The 14636-nt window shown below is 40.1% G+C and overlaps 1 protein-coding gene across 1 annotated transcript in view; it reads left to right on the top strand.

The window, feature by feature from the left end:
- The window catches only part of Con (leucine rich repeat protein connectin), a 54310-nt gene extending 40209 nt beyond the window's left edge, over window positions 1-14101 (top strand). The window contains exon 5 of the mRNA XM_018102427.3: window positions 12499-14101. Coding sequence (XP_017957916.1) covers window positions 12499-13385 — 887 coding nt within the window. The 3' untranslated portion in view covers window positions 13386-14101. The remainder of the gene's footprint in view (window positions 1-12498) is intronic.
- The last annotated feature ends 535 nt before the right edge of the window (window positions 14102-14636 follow it).

The following is a 14636-nucleotide window of genomic DNA, read 5'->3' as shown; positions in this document are numbered from 1 at the left end:
TTCTACCACTGCTTTGTATCTCTGGCTGGTCCTTTTCCATATCTCTCTCTTTCTGTTCTAGTTCAATGTCCCATCTTTCTCTCTCCCTTCCAATCTTTATATCACACTTTCTGTCCTACTCTGTTTTGGCACTTCCATGTGTCTTTCGTCTCGTTCTTCTTCTTCTCATTTTGTCTCTCCCATCTTCTTTCTTTCTCTATCTTCAAATTGTATCTCTCTTTGGCTCTCTCTCACTCTCCCTCTCTCTTTCACATGTCGTTCACATTTTCCTCAATCTTTTTTTTCTCACTCTCTCCGCATTTTTTGCCTAGCTCCCCTCTGCTCGCTCATCCTTTCATGTTCTATCTCCCACCTCTTATTCTTCACAGTCTGTTTATTGTCTATATCCTATCTCTTTCTCTCCCTCTCTTTCACAATTCAAAGAGTATACACTCTGACATATCTTCAAGGACTTTTCACCCACCCTCCCTCATTAAGTAGTTCAATTAAAACTTAAATGCATATTATTAATGAGTTTTTATTGTTTAATGTGTAAAACTTTTGTGTGCCTCGAGGCCAGCTTTCGTTTCGCTTTGTATGCCAGCATACACATACACATACACATACAGCCATGAGCGTGTGCGGGCGTGGCCCCGACTATGTAGGAGAGTGTGTATGTATATATATATATGTTAACTTTCGCCTTCCTCGTCAAGCTGCTGCATATTTTATAACATTTTTCACCGCACGCATCAATTTTGTAGCCCAATCCGTTCGCTTACTCACGCCCCTTTCTAATTTCTGTGTCACATTTTAAATCGCTTGAAAATTAATTGATATCATTATTATGGGAAAAAGTTTGGATTGTTCCATTTCATGACTTGATTTCCGTGTCATAAAACTAGAAGCGCTGAACTAATTGCCAGCATTGAGGTTCAATAGAAAAAGGGACTATGCGAGTAGCTTATTTTGGGTAACAAAGGTAAAGATGATAGACAGAGAGATATGCTGTACTAAACATGCTAAAAGTTTGAATTGAAGCAGTTTTAATAAGTTTTAAGACTAAAAGTTGTGCTTCATTAGCAAAGTAAAATATTAAGCTAACTTCATCCTCTTGAAAGCATGATACAATATACCCCATTGGGCCTTTTTCTAGGGCATAACAAGCCAATCAAGAGCGCCCAACTAAACAGGCAACACAGTTTGCAGCGCATTGTGAAGGCTTAGCAACGCCCTGGCTATATAAGGCGTAGTAGTTGTCTCTAAAGCCGCAACCACTGACACGCCCCCCCTCCCCTCCGGCACAACTCCCAGCACGAGATGGTGTCATTTGGCACGGTCGATAATTAAAGCCGCTTCACTTTGCATATGGCGCTGAACAAAGCCAAATTGCGTGGAAGCTCAGCACGCCTGCCTCCCAGGCAACTATGCCCAAGATTTAAGCCCTTACGGCTTTTGGCTTTGTCGCACACAGCTAACTGATGGCTGATCATTAACGCGCTTTATTAGTTAAATTTATTATAATCAGCGGCAAGAACAACAGGCACAACAACGATGAGAGCTGTGGCGCTTCACTGGTTTCAATTGCTATGCAGCTTTGGCTTTAGCGGGAAAACCGCTGCACAGTTTTAGCTATCAAAAGTTTATAGCGAGGCGTACATATGTATATATCAATGTTTATGTATATGTATTTGGATGTATATAATTTATGCAAACGGAATGCATTACACGTGTAAGCTTTCATCCTTTCGATATCCTTTAACGGATTTGCCCAACTGCGCGTAACTTGAGCTTCGTCTTTGGCCGCTGTCTTGGCAGCTTTGCTTTTAATATAAATTCATGTCTGTCATTGGTGTACTTGACGCACACCTGAGTGCGTGTGTGTGTGTGTGTATTGTAATCTATCTTAATATATGCATAGGCTGGCAGCCAAGCTTCAATCTCCCCGCTGAATTAAGCGCGTCGCTGATTTTCTCGCCTGCGGTTTTTCACCTGTGCCCACAAATTACCTCATGATTATAGTTCTGTTGTTGTTGTTGTTGTTGTTGTTGTTATTGCTTACCTTAATTTGACGACGTGTGTTTTAGAGTAATTTTTGTTTGGTTTATGGCAGACGTTGGCCTGGCAACGGCCTGAAGTGCCTCATCAATATGCTTTTTGGCATTTGACATGAGGCGCAAATCGAATTATTTACATGCTTTACTTATTTTGGCATACTCTATGGATTTTTGGTGCAAAATTGTGCGTAATTCATACGAGAAAATATACGTAATCCATATGAGTGATTTACTTAGCAATAATAAATATAGGATAAAGCAACATGGCTTCAATTTCTCAAACATTAACTTGAATAAATCCTATACTTTCCCCCATATTACATTAGACAGTCAGTACAGCCTTTGTGTGCTTTACAGGGTATACCGATAGTTAGTCAAATTGTAGACTTTGCCTGTGACAGACAAAGCCAATAATCCATCTAGCCAGCTCTCGAAGAAATTTAATTTAATATTAAGAAACTAATTTATTTGAAATTTAAAATACCAAATATCACCGATTGGGGGGTATGCGGCTGTTTGGCTAAGCACCTTTTGGCCAGGTCAAAAACTCATTAGGGCAACTCATTGAACATAAATTGCAGCTGGCTGCCCGAAACGACAAACATTTAATTGAATATTTTGCGCAACTTATTGCCGCATTCAATAAATATAGAGATAGAGCAAGAGAGAGGGAGAAAGCGAGTCGCATAACTCTCTCTCTCAGTCCCTCTCTCTCTCTCTCTCTCTCTCTGTCCTAGAGTTTCTGTTTCGGTCGAGCGGCTCAATCGATTAGAGCTGTGCAGCTGGCCATAAATAAGCACAAACTTTACAATATGTAATAATCTCAATTTCAATTTTCAATGTGTCCCCCATATATAAAGTGTATGGTATATAAATATATATATGTACATATATATGGTCGCAGCATATCTTGTGTGACAGCCGATGCGGATGTAAACGTGTTGGCATTGATGGATGGGAATTGCATTGCCACCAGCTAAAGGAGTCGAGCTTCAAGCGGACATTTGAGTGCACAATTTATGTCAGTTGCTCGTTTGATATATGGCCGCTATATAAGGCACAGATATATGTATGCTTGTGTGTGTGTGTGTGTGTCTGTTTGTCTGTTAATAGACTCACATTTCAGTCAGCTACTCAACGGGGAGCAGCTTACAAGTTGCCACTTGACTTGCCAAATCGCAGCGCAATAACAAAAGCCTCATTATTTATTTATATAATTTGTTATTGTTGTTGTTGTTGTAGTTGTTCGCTTTTTGAGTTCAACCCCTGGCATAACCCTCGCGGCGAACGCTCGCATATTTTATTAAATACAATTCAATAAGAGCAAAAATCAAGAGGGCCTTTTGAAGATGATGTTGAGGGTTTCATAAGGATGTGAGCTGAGCCAGAGATAAAGCGAAATCAAAGAGGATGATGCAATGGCTATTTTGGCAAACATTAGGCAGCGAATTGGTCGACTCCCAAAAAGGGGGGTGTTAAACAGAGCTGAGAGTTGGGGGGACTCTCAACATGTTGCTCTGGCTCGAGGGTGAGCTGTTATTATAGCTGTTGTATAGTTTGCCATATCGCTTGTTATTGTTATGGGCACATATTCACATCCATACTCACATATCTATTTGTATAGCTGTATTTTTTATGCGATTTAGCATATAACAAACACATTACCCCCCTCCCCCACAAAAAGAAAAGCGAAAGAAAACAAGAAAGCAGACGAGTCGCTCCACTGCCCAACTGTGCAAATATTTTTGGCAGAGGCAGCTTAATGCTTAGCCGAAGGGCTAATATTTATGAGCGTGTGTGTGTACGTGCGTGTGTGTATGTGTGTGTATGTGTGTCTGTGTGTGTATGTGTGTCTGTGTGTACTTTAACTCGCTTGAGTGGTCATATTTGATCGGCGCGCTTGATTTTCCGTTTGCCTCGTTTTTTCCCCAATTGATTTGGAAAGTGATTTTCCTATTCTTTTTTTTTCCTCCGTTTTTTTTTTTTCTGCTGCCGTCTGTGATTCGTCTTTGATTTGTTTATGCGATTTCATAAAATATTTATCCTCGAGCGTAGTTGTTAAATCGCCTGCAATGACTTTCCCTTTTGCCAGGCACCAGCAGAGTATGAAAAGCGGAGGCGTGGCTGGCTGACTGCCGCCTCGGGGGCGGCGACATCCTGCATGCAGCTGTCTGTCGAGTGTTTGATCTTGGTTTGCTTTGGTTTGCTCTCTCGCTCCCACTCTCTTCCTGTCTCTCGCTCTCTCTCTCTCTCTCTTTTTCTGGTCTGCTTATTTGACTTTACGCTCGATTGCCAAAAATAATTTGATCTGAAAGAAATAAACTGTAATTGTTTGCTGATTGAAAGTCGTGCCACGAAAATTTGCTCACTCGATTTCGCAGCTGTCGAATTTAAAGAAATATTTAATGTTATTAAATGGACAACAACGAACGCACAAAAAAATTGTTGAGAATGCGAGTGGAGCAAAAAAAAAAAAAAAATGTGTACAAGTGATATAATTTTATGGCTTACTCGCAGTGCAAATAAGCGAGAGCACAAAACAACAACACAACAATTGTAGCTAGGGTCCAGTCGAGGAGCTCCTGCTGCTCCTGCTGCTGTTGCTCCTGCTGCTGCTGCTCCTGCTGCTGCTGCTCCTGCTGCTGCTGCTCCTGCTGCTGTTGCTCCTCCATTCATTTGGCGTAATAAAAACATTCAATGAGCTCGACTGCCCCCCAAAAACTGACCCAGCATAAAGAAAATTGGCGAGAAAAGCGACGGCCATTGAAATGGCTTTCAATGGCTATGCACAGTCGAGGGCGTGGCACATAAAAATGTATAAAAAAAAACGTAAAGTTAACACAGAAAAAAAGAAACTAAGGAGAGAAAAAACCCATTTGATTTTGAATAAATTGAGTAAAGTTGCAGGACGCTAAAAGGGACCTGAGCTGACTTTTTGGTTTCGGGCTCTGCGGTAGCAACAAGACAGGCAACAAAATTAAATATCTTTTGCTGCCACACTCTCCTGCCCATCGACATACGACGCATGGCACGTGGCGTAGCGTGCGAAATCACGCACAGCAATAACAAGCCAGAAAACAAGCTAAAAATAAATAAAGCCGTTGGAAAAATGTAGGCGCTAGTAGAGGAGCTCATTAAAAAAATTGAAGGCGGCTTAAAATAAAACTGAAGGCTGCCAGTTGAATGAGAAAGCAAACAACAGCTGAAAAGCAGGGCTAATGCATATGAAAAGCCACAGTGTAAATACCCTGTACTTGAATGAAAGCAGCAAAAACAGATGAGAGAGAATTTTCTCCAAAATGAATATACCCTGTAATTAAATGAAATAAGTAAACACGAGCAACTGTGCAGCTGCCGTATAAGTATATGCACAAGCCAGAGTAAATACCCTGTATTTGTATGAAAAACGAACCCAAGTGCATATCGAAAGCAAATAAGTGAATGCTATATACTCGAATGAAAGCTGAAAAAATAGCTGAAAGGCAGGCCAAGATATTTACAAAAGGAAAATAAAAAACATTTTATCCTGATTTCTCCTTTTTCAATGGGCTCTGGGCATAAATAGCTATAAATAAAAGTAGCTAAAGAAAATACTCTTATTATATACGCTACTTATTTTTTTAAAGAGATAACATTTGGATTTCAAGTAATTAATTTTGATTTATTAATTTTGAAATTATCTTTAAGAAAAAAATTTATTTTATATTAAAAAAAAAATGCGCAGATTTTAACTTAACTTAACTTAAATAAATAAATCATTCAGTCAGCTATAAATAATATATCCCCAGTCATAGTAAAATCTTGAATCGCTCAATAAATAATTTTATTATTATAACATAATTATTACAACTATTACAAAAATCCATATAACTAACTTCTAGACATTAAGCTAATTATTATTTCGATATAAACTAGAGTTTATAGCTACAAACTTTCCACATAAATGCCGAAAACACATCATGCTATAACATTTAACTCAAATTCATGGTTCGAACGGCGTTTGCTAATTAATCTATATGAATATCTATTAGAAGCGTAAAAAGTTGTTTAAGCAAACTTTCGCAACTATTATGAAATGAAATGCAGAAGCACTGTGACAATATTGTTGTAGCCGCTTTAAAGACACAGAGATGGAGTGAGAGTGTGAGAAATGGAGAATGAGTATGTACATGCTGTCTCTGCTTTTTACCACACACACACACACACACTTACACACACACCCACAGTTGGCGCTCCCAACTGGCCGCAACTACGGCAACTATACAAAGCGAAACTTTCGACTTCATTTGCATACATAGCGCTCTCGAGCAATGTAATAAAAAATGATAAAACTCTCCAGAGAGTCAGCGCATATACATATACATATATATATATACATATATAGGGAATGTATAGGAGCTGTGGGCTGGGCAGGGTAACTGCTAACTGTGCGTGCTGTCCCCTGGTGGCGTTAGCGGGTCACAGGCCACAAACGAACCAGCTCCCCAGTTGCCCAGCTTGGGAGCGCACTCGCCCCGCCGCTGGCTGCCCACATCTAACCGAGCTACCTAAAAACGAGGAGGAGCTGATTTCTCAGAGCAAAAGCTGCGTTGGCTGCGGCATTCATTGTGCAGCCAGGCGCTGGGTCGGGATCCGGTCAGAAACAAAGGCGGTAACTAGGCCAGCATCATCTGCGTTGATTTTCCAAGAGACGAACAGACGAGGGGGGCAGGGCGAATGGCCAGGCTCAACTTTTGGCGCCCGTGTTGATATTTCAAGCAGCTCAGTATGAAAAACAAAAAAACAAAAAAACAGAAAGAAAAAGAAAGTAAAGCACCCATTCGCGTTTTCTTTGCGCTTTTCAAACTACACGGCGAGAAAACAGGCGGTTGTTAAAAAAGAAAGGCAGCCAAAAGTAGCTGGAGAGGTAAGGGCTGGGCGGTTAGGAATCGCAGCCAAAAAAAAAGAAAAGAAAATTGTAAAAAAGAGAGCCTAAACAACGCCGCTTCAACCAATTAAAGCAACGGACCTGCAATGATTTTCTTTTTGCTTATTTTTTCCTTTTCTTTTGTGCTTTCGGTGCGCATAGCTGTGTGTGTGTGTGTGCGTAGTGTAGTGTATTAAATTTAAAATAAATGTTTTTCTTTTCATGCCGTTGGGAGAAGGCGGCAGGGCAGACCAAGCTAATGAAATGCCATTTAGAGAGCGCGCTTGATGTATGACAGCGGCCCGTTACGCTGCTCCATTAAAGCCAAACGCATCGATTCCAGTGAAAAGGAGACGATAGCTAGGGCTCTGAGGTCAGCGTGGGCATCTAAATAAAGTGTAATTTATATAAATTGTATTCGTTTTTTATGCCAAGCAAATTAAAAGTCGTGAAAATGAGAAATGCCACCAATAGCTTAGAGGAAATAAAAGTTGAAAATTAAACTTTTTTTTTACAATTTTATTTTTAAATATTTAAATCTAAAAAAAAAATATATATATAAATACAATTTAATTTGTATTTATTTATAAAATTTTATTTTATTAATTTTTTATTTTATTTATTTTTTTTTAAATTCAATTTTGTATAAATATTTTTTTTATATTATGTTAAACTCATATATTCAAATATATATTAATAAATTCCTAGTCTAAACCTTTATGTGAAAAAACTGAATTTCCTTTTTCAGTCTCCATTCATAGAGTGTTTGAGAAACACTTCAACTTTTCTACTTCCCACAGACTTGCTTTTGCTTCAGCTAAACCAAGCCAGAGATCAATTTACTTAATTGCTGGCATTGGGCTAAAAAATTCAGTTGATTTCATTTGAGGTTGAAGCACGACAGCAGAGTCTTTATCATAATATCTAGTTCTAGAATTGCAACTGCAGCAAATGGCAATGACAGCTAATTATGAATATGTTTCGACACATGAACTGCCGTGCTCGAACAGGCAGAGAAACAGGCAAATAGGTGGAGAGAGAGCGAGAGAGAGAGAGAGAGAGAGAGACAGACAGACGAAACGGACGGAACTATTTGCATTAAAACTGACCAAACAAAGTTCAGCTGAGTCTAATTTGGCTGGCTGCCTGTTGGCATAGAGCATATATGCATACACACACACACACACATACACACAAACATAAGTGAACTTATGCAAACAGTTAGTACTTGAAACTTGCTAGTCAAAGTGTAGTTGAAAAGGGGCAGCGTGGTCGCTTGGACAACGCTATGAAAATGACAATAATAAAATTTAATGTACACATATGCATGACTCCTGCTGCTTATGTGTGTGTGTGTGTGTGCGTGCATATATGTATGTAAATATCCCTTGCTAACCGTAAAAACGTTTCCGACTGTTGCAGCAGCACCAAAAACTAAAAGAAAATAGCAGAAAAAAAAAGAACGAAAAAAAAAACTAAGCTGCAATGTCATGTGGCGGGCGGCATGAGGCACAGTTGAAAGTCATCTAGTTTAGTAAGCAGACTATCAAAGTAGGGGATGAGAATTGGGGATGATGTAGAGGTGGGTGTTGTGGTGTGGGGCTGGGCACTAGCGGTACTCGAAGTTCGTTGCTTGCAAAATGAGGCGGGCGTCATTTTAGTGTGCCAGTGTATGTGTGTGCGTGTGTGAGTGTGTGTTGGAGTGTGTGCAGCAGACCAAAACACTTCCTACCGCTTTGCCCAAGTATCATTAAAAATATAAAAGTATTTTATGCACACACACACACACACACATGCACACTCACAAGGACAGTTTGGTGCACATTAAGCCAGTTCACATGACTCTACTATCTGTGTGTCACATACAGAGTGTGTGTATGTGTGTGTGTGTGTGAGTGAGTGGGTGTGTAAGTGTGCAACTCATACATATATGCCATGTGTGTATACACATGTACATGTATTTTGGGGGACATTGTCGCTGATATTTTTATGCCCTAACTAAAATGTATTAGAGCTGATGAAATGTGAGGGATCATATATGATTATATATAATATAAGGATATAATATAATATCGAATATGCTATAGTATAATATGATATATATATATGTATATCTATATCTATACAGGATAAGAGAAACTAAAGGATTGTTTCCTTAACGTTTATTAATTCACATCCTTACTAGGAAATCATTCACTTTTTGAGATCTCTGCTGCAGAGTTTCTTAGTTTGAACTAGATATACAATGACATTATTTTTAAAGTCTTTTAATACCGTTTGCTATTCGGTCTTATACATACATGCATACATGTATATCATAGGACAAAATTGATCTAAAATATTGATTTCTCTGCTATTTTATTGCTTGAAGCTCTACTATAACCTGATTTTCAGTTTTGATCACTCTCTCTCTACCTCTCTCTCTCTCTCTCTCTCTTTCGCCCCCCCTCTACAATACCCCAACTATGACAATTTCATTTTCTTGGCTCACACTATTTCGTAGATCACCGCCATATTTTTTGAGGGTATCTTATCTGCTGCAACAGTAAGATAACTCTATCTCTCTCTCACTCACGCGCCAGCACATCTCTGTCACCCTTTATTTTTATATGTGCCGGCTTGGCTGCTGGCTGCTTTTCTGGCAAGTCATTGTCATTTGGTCAGCTGCAAACAGCTGCCAGTTTTCATCTATGCAGAGCAGGCAACGGCTCGTTCCACGTCTGGCTGCCTGCTCCTGCCACAATTTGCGGCAGGGCCAGTGGCAACCAGTTCATTATCATGTTAATTTTGTTGTAATTTGCTTGCTAAATGTTGCCAAGTCGTCGTCGTCCATTTGAAACCATTTTCCGGAGTTGCTTCTCTTTGCATATTTAACTTTATTTATGCTTTTTTGCATGTTTTTCATATGGAAAATTAGAATTTTTGACTTCTCTATAGTGCCCCATCTCCTTCGTCTTCTTCTTCGACTAATTTGCCAACTATTTTCGCAACGAAAGTTTCCTTTTGTCGTTTTGTGGGCAACTTTTCGGGCGCACACACAAAGAGAATATGTCACGAATTGTCGTCCCAATCGTTGGGAATCGGAGCTGTAGTTGAAGTCACATTTCTGGTATATCTGGTCTTTGTATGCCCACAATTGGGCCCACAGACTGTTGTGGCATTGTGTGCGTTTGTGTGCTATGTGTAGAGCCTTTCATGTGTGTGCTTGTTTGTGTGCGTAGCAAGGATAATGATGTGCACAGCTCTCGACTGTGTATGTCACTCACTCAGTCACTCCCTCACTCAGTCAGTCAGTCAAAGAGTCAATATTTTGTTTGTAACGTTTATGCTAATTATGCATGTTGACATGGAAAACTGTGTCACCGTACGGCCCTAATTATACTCGAGAGATTTGCCAGCACATTAACTAGCCTGTGTCGCAGCCCACACCCAGCTCGCTATCCCTCCCTCCTCGCTAGCCTAACAGTGAAGCTATCACATATTCGTGAAACTGTTTCATTTCCCACACGATTAATTTGTGAACTTTGTGTCGATGGTAGACATAATATTGTTAGCTTTGTCAAAAATTCATTTTCCATATTTGAAAGCAATGCAGCCTGTAGTTAGCTAACAAGAGTACTTCAATATGAATCGCCTACTAGAGAATTCTCTTCATTATGCTTGAGCTTAGATACGCTTTGTGTTTTGTTTAGTTATACCCTGTGGAATACCTAAGGAGATTCTGTGCTTCTGCCTTACTCGACAAAGATTGTGGGAAAACAAGAATAATTATTTTAACGAATCCTGAGATAATTATGAATTCATATTAGCTTCTATATGTATTGATCAATTTCGAGCTGAAGCAATATAATATTCGTCTTATATACATTTTTTATGCCTGTTGCTTCTAGAATTCTAGCAACTCTCTCTTATATAAGTTGATCCAAGGTAAACAAATTATATTCAATTAGAGCAAAAATTATTTGATTTGCGGCTGCTCTGTGGCTGCGCAGACAGTTGTTAGTGCAAACTGTTGAAACACTTGAACAGAGTCTGCAAATAATTTACACACTCGACTTAATGAGCAGCTCTTGGATGGCTCCTCCTCGACGCTCGATGCTCGGTCCTCTATTTATGCGCTCAATTTGAAGCTAAACCGTTCGAACTTAACTAACCAAACAACAAATTGGTTTGCGCACGAAACGAATCAATGAAAATCGATGCAGACTTGTGTCTGTGCTCTGCCCGGTCTACTGCATGCTGCAAGCTGTAAGCTTGTTTCCTTGCAACCGGCAAGCGGCAAATGGCAACCTGCTGGCATGCTCTACCGAAGCCCCCGGGCAGCAGCAGCAGTACAAAATAATTGACAGCAACAGCAGTTGGGCGTTCAACTGAGTGACAGAGCAACAGACAGACGCAGTCAAAATCCAGCTGGGCTGATGCAATCCGTTGCCAGTCGAAACTGTGGCGTCTCCTCTAAATTGGAAATGTCATTGAGGCGTTTAACTTGCGCACCGTCAACGACATGGACAGCGAATCGAAGGCAGGCCGGCAGTCAGACTGCAAAATCATTTAAAACGCCCTGACCTCGCCTAGCCTAGCCATACGGATTCCATATCCACTTCCAATGCAAGTCTAGTCCAAATGACAGCCAATTGTTGCAGCCGGCCACTTAGCTGGCAGTCGCTGCCAACGGCCAGACGTGAACGCCCTCTGAGCCCGCTCACCTGTCTATAGATCATGCTGACAATAGGCTATGCTCGAAATACCCTGTAAAAGAAATCACGGGCTGCATATTCAGAGTGGAGCTCACATTCTGGCATGCATGTACAATATTTTAGTTTGCTGAATAAATTTGTCTTTAATCAGAGCATAGAGCACTCATGCTTGCTGTTAAAGTTCATATTGATTGTACAGGAAATACAAACGATTATTGAGTTATTTTATTTGCATATTTTGGCAGGGAGAATGGAACGGAACACTGGATAGGTGACAGTCATGCGTGGAATGGTCTTTTTGGGTTGAATGGTCTATGAATAGTTGCTGAAGGAAAGCAGTTGACTTTTTATATACCTATAAACGCTTTATGATTTCTTAAGAGTAAAAAAATAATATTGAATTCGCTTGATTGCTGAAGAGCATATATATTAAATGGTTTACTTTCGTAAGTTGGCAGGGAGTCTAGATAATTTATGATAATGGCAGAGTACATCACTTTACAGGGTATTCAACAGTCTTTCAAACTTGAGCAGTGCAGACTTTTTTGATTGCTAGCTGCAAGAGCAATGGCAGAAGGAGTTGGCTGCACAAAATCTTAACAAAAGCAATTTCAGGGCAGGCCGCACACACCCACACACGCCCGCACACACCCACACACGCCCACACACACACCTAGACACACACGTACATACCTTTGCGACTTGGCTGAGTGGAGCTGTCAATGTGCCTTTTATTTGTCTGTCTGCTTGCTGGAAGGCCATAGCCACACACACACACACATATACATATACATATATAAATACTCTATATATTTTTACTCATTTCCCACTCTTTCTCTCTCTCTTCTCTCGCATATAGACAACAAATTCATTTGCGACTGTCGTCTACAGTGGATCTTTGAATTGAGAAATCGCACACGTCACCAGCAGCTGCGCGACTCATTGGAGAATTTCATTTGTGCACTGCAGGAGCCGAAGCTGTCGCATTTCGTGGATCCGGTGCCGTCTCATATACTCGATCTGCTAAACTTTGGCGGCTTCACGGCCATTGGCAGCAACAGCGCCAGCATGGGCGGCATTGGGGGCATTGGCAGCAGCAGCAGCAGCAGCAACTACGCCAATCTGGAGGAGCTGAGCAGCAACAATGGGCTGACCATGAAAAAACATGGCTCGAGCAAGTCACGACAGGCGTTGCGCGGCCAGCGACAATTCACAGACAGTGCCGAAAATGTGGTCGAGTCGAAGCTGCGAGTGCGTCGCAAGCGTCAAGAGCAACCGGAAGCGGAGCTGGGCGGCGTCGCTGCCGTGGCGCAAACACAAAAGCGTTATGACTACTACGACGATACCAATGGCAATGCACACGCATCGAGCTTGGGCCTGACACATGGCCTGGACATGGATGACAATCTGAACTTGCATAAGCAAAGCAGTTTCTATGGCGCCACTGGCCTGGCACACAACGATGTCGAGTTGCAGCACCAGCTGCAGCCGCAAGCCGGCGATGCACTCGACACTATGGCCAATAAGAACTCCTTGAACGTTCATCTGTTCATACTGAAGCCGGATATGCTGCCCTGCCACGATGAGCTGAGCGATCCCACCGAGCTGCCACTGTCCCGTGATCTGATGGATGTGCGCAGCAATGCGGGCCAAGATCTGCTCATCAACGGCGCAAACCCCGTGCAGCTGACACTTGGACTAGTATTAAGCAGCCTCGCCCTTCTGCTGCTGCTCAGTCAAGGTTGAGCATCCATCTGGAAGGACGCTCTACAGCCCATATGAGTTTTAACTGTAAATACTCGTGAGCATTCAGTTGGTTGTTCTACAGCAAAAATTAACTAATACTAAAGATCTTTTCATATGGATACAGAGTAGAACTTTTGGAAACGAGCTTCAAAAAAACACAAAAAAAAAAAAAAGATAAAAGAGAAAGAAAACTAAAACACCTTAAAGTCTTGTATATATGTAAAAAAATGAAAATTCGATAAACCAAAAAAAGAAAATGAAACCTAAACTTAATTTAAAACCTAGCTGTTAGCTGTAGCATTAGTCTTGACTTTGACAGAAACTTTGAACCGAACTACCAGCAGCACTATATAGAAAAAAAACCCAAAAACATAAAGAAAAACCTCCGAACAAACTGGCGTTTCATTTTAACTTAAAGAACAAAAAAGAATATGAAAATAAAAAATAAAAGAAAACTTAAGCCCAGCTAAAAATGAAATCGAACCCAAAACTACAAACACTGTACGACATAGCTATAGTTTTATGGTTAGCCATACGGTTAGCATTATTTGATATTCCGTTAACTCTTCAACAAGGTACACACAGTACAGTGAAACACTTGGAAAGCGCTAAACGTCTTAGGTACACAGTCAACACAAAAGGCCAACTAGCTGCAGTTGCAGCGTCCAACAGAGGCAAGCCTGTAAAATATAATTGCAGAAAAAAAAAAAAACAAACAGACATACGACAGCTGAACGTTTAAGTAGATTATCAAACTATAACTAAAAAAAAAAAAAAAATAAATTAAAAAAAATAAAATAAAAATAAATATTAATATTAATAGATAACTTATGCTTAGTCGACCTTAGTTAGTCGGCTTCTATTTAGCAATTAAGCAATGCTTTGTTTCTAGATCTAAGCAGACACACACACACACACATCTATATTTTCCAAATTTTCCTTTCACTCTGCCACGCCCACAACTGTCACCTGCTTCAACTACAACTGAGTTTTTTTTTTTTACTTTCACTGCACTCTGAAACAAAGAAAAATAATAATTTAAATAAATTGCGAATTTATAACTCATTTTGAATAGATTTTAAATTTTTAGCAGATGAATACATATATATGAGTATGCATATATATATGTATGTACATATATACGTATATATGTATGTGGAAACAAAAGAGCAGAAATATGCATAACGATTTTTGTAGCTTAAGACTGAATAAATAAATATAAATTATGCTTAAACATATACTCTATACTAT

Source organism: Drosophila navojoa, chromosome 4 (genome assembly GCF_054131105.1).
Source record: "Drosophila navojoa isolate 15081-1374.11 chromosome 4, UAZ_NAV_1.0, whole genome shotgun sequence".
Lineage (NCBI taxonomy): Eukaryota > Metazoa > Arthropoda > Insecta > Diptera > Drosophilidae > Drosophila > Drosophila navojoa.
The sequence above is the reverse complement of the archived record's forward strand: the minus strand, read 5'-3'. Positions and strand labels throughout refer to the sequence as shown.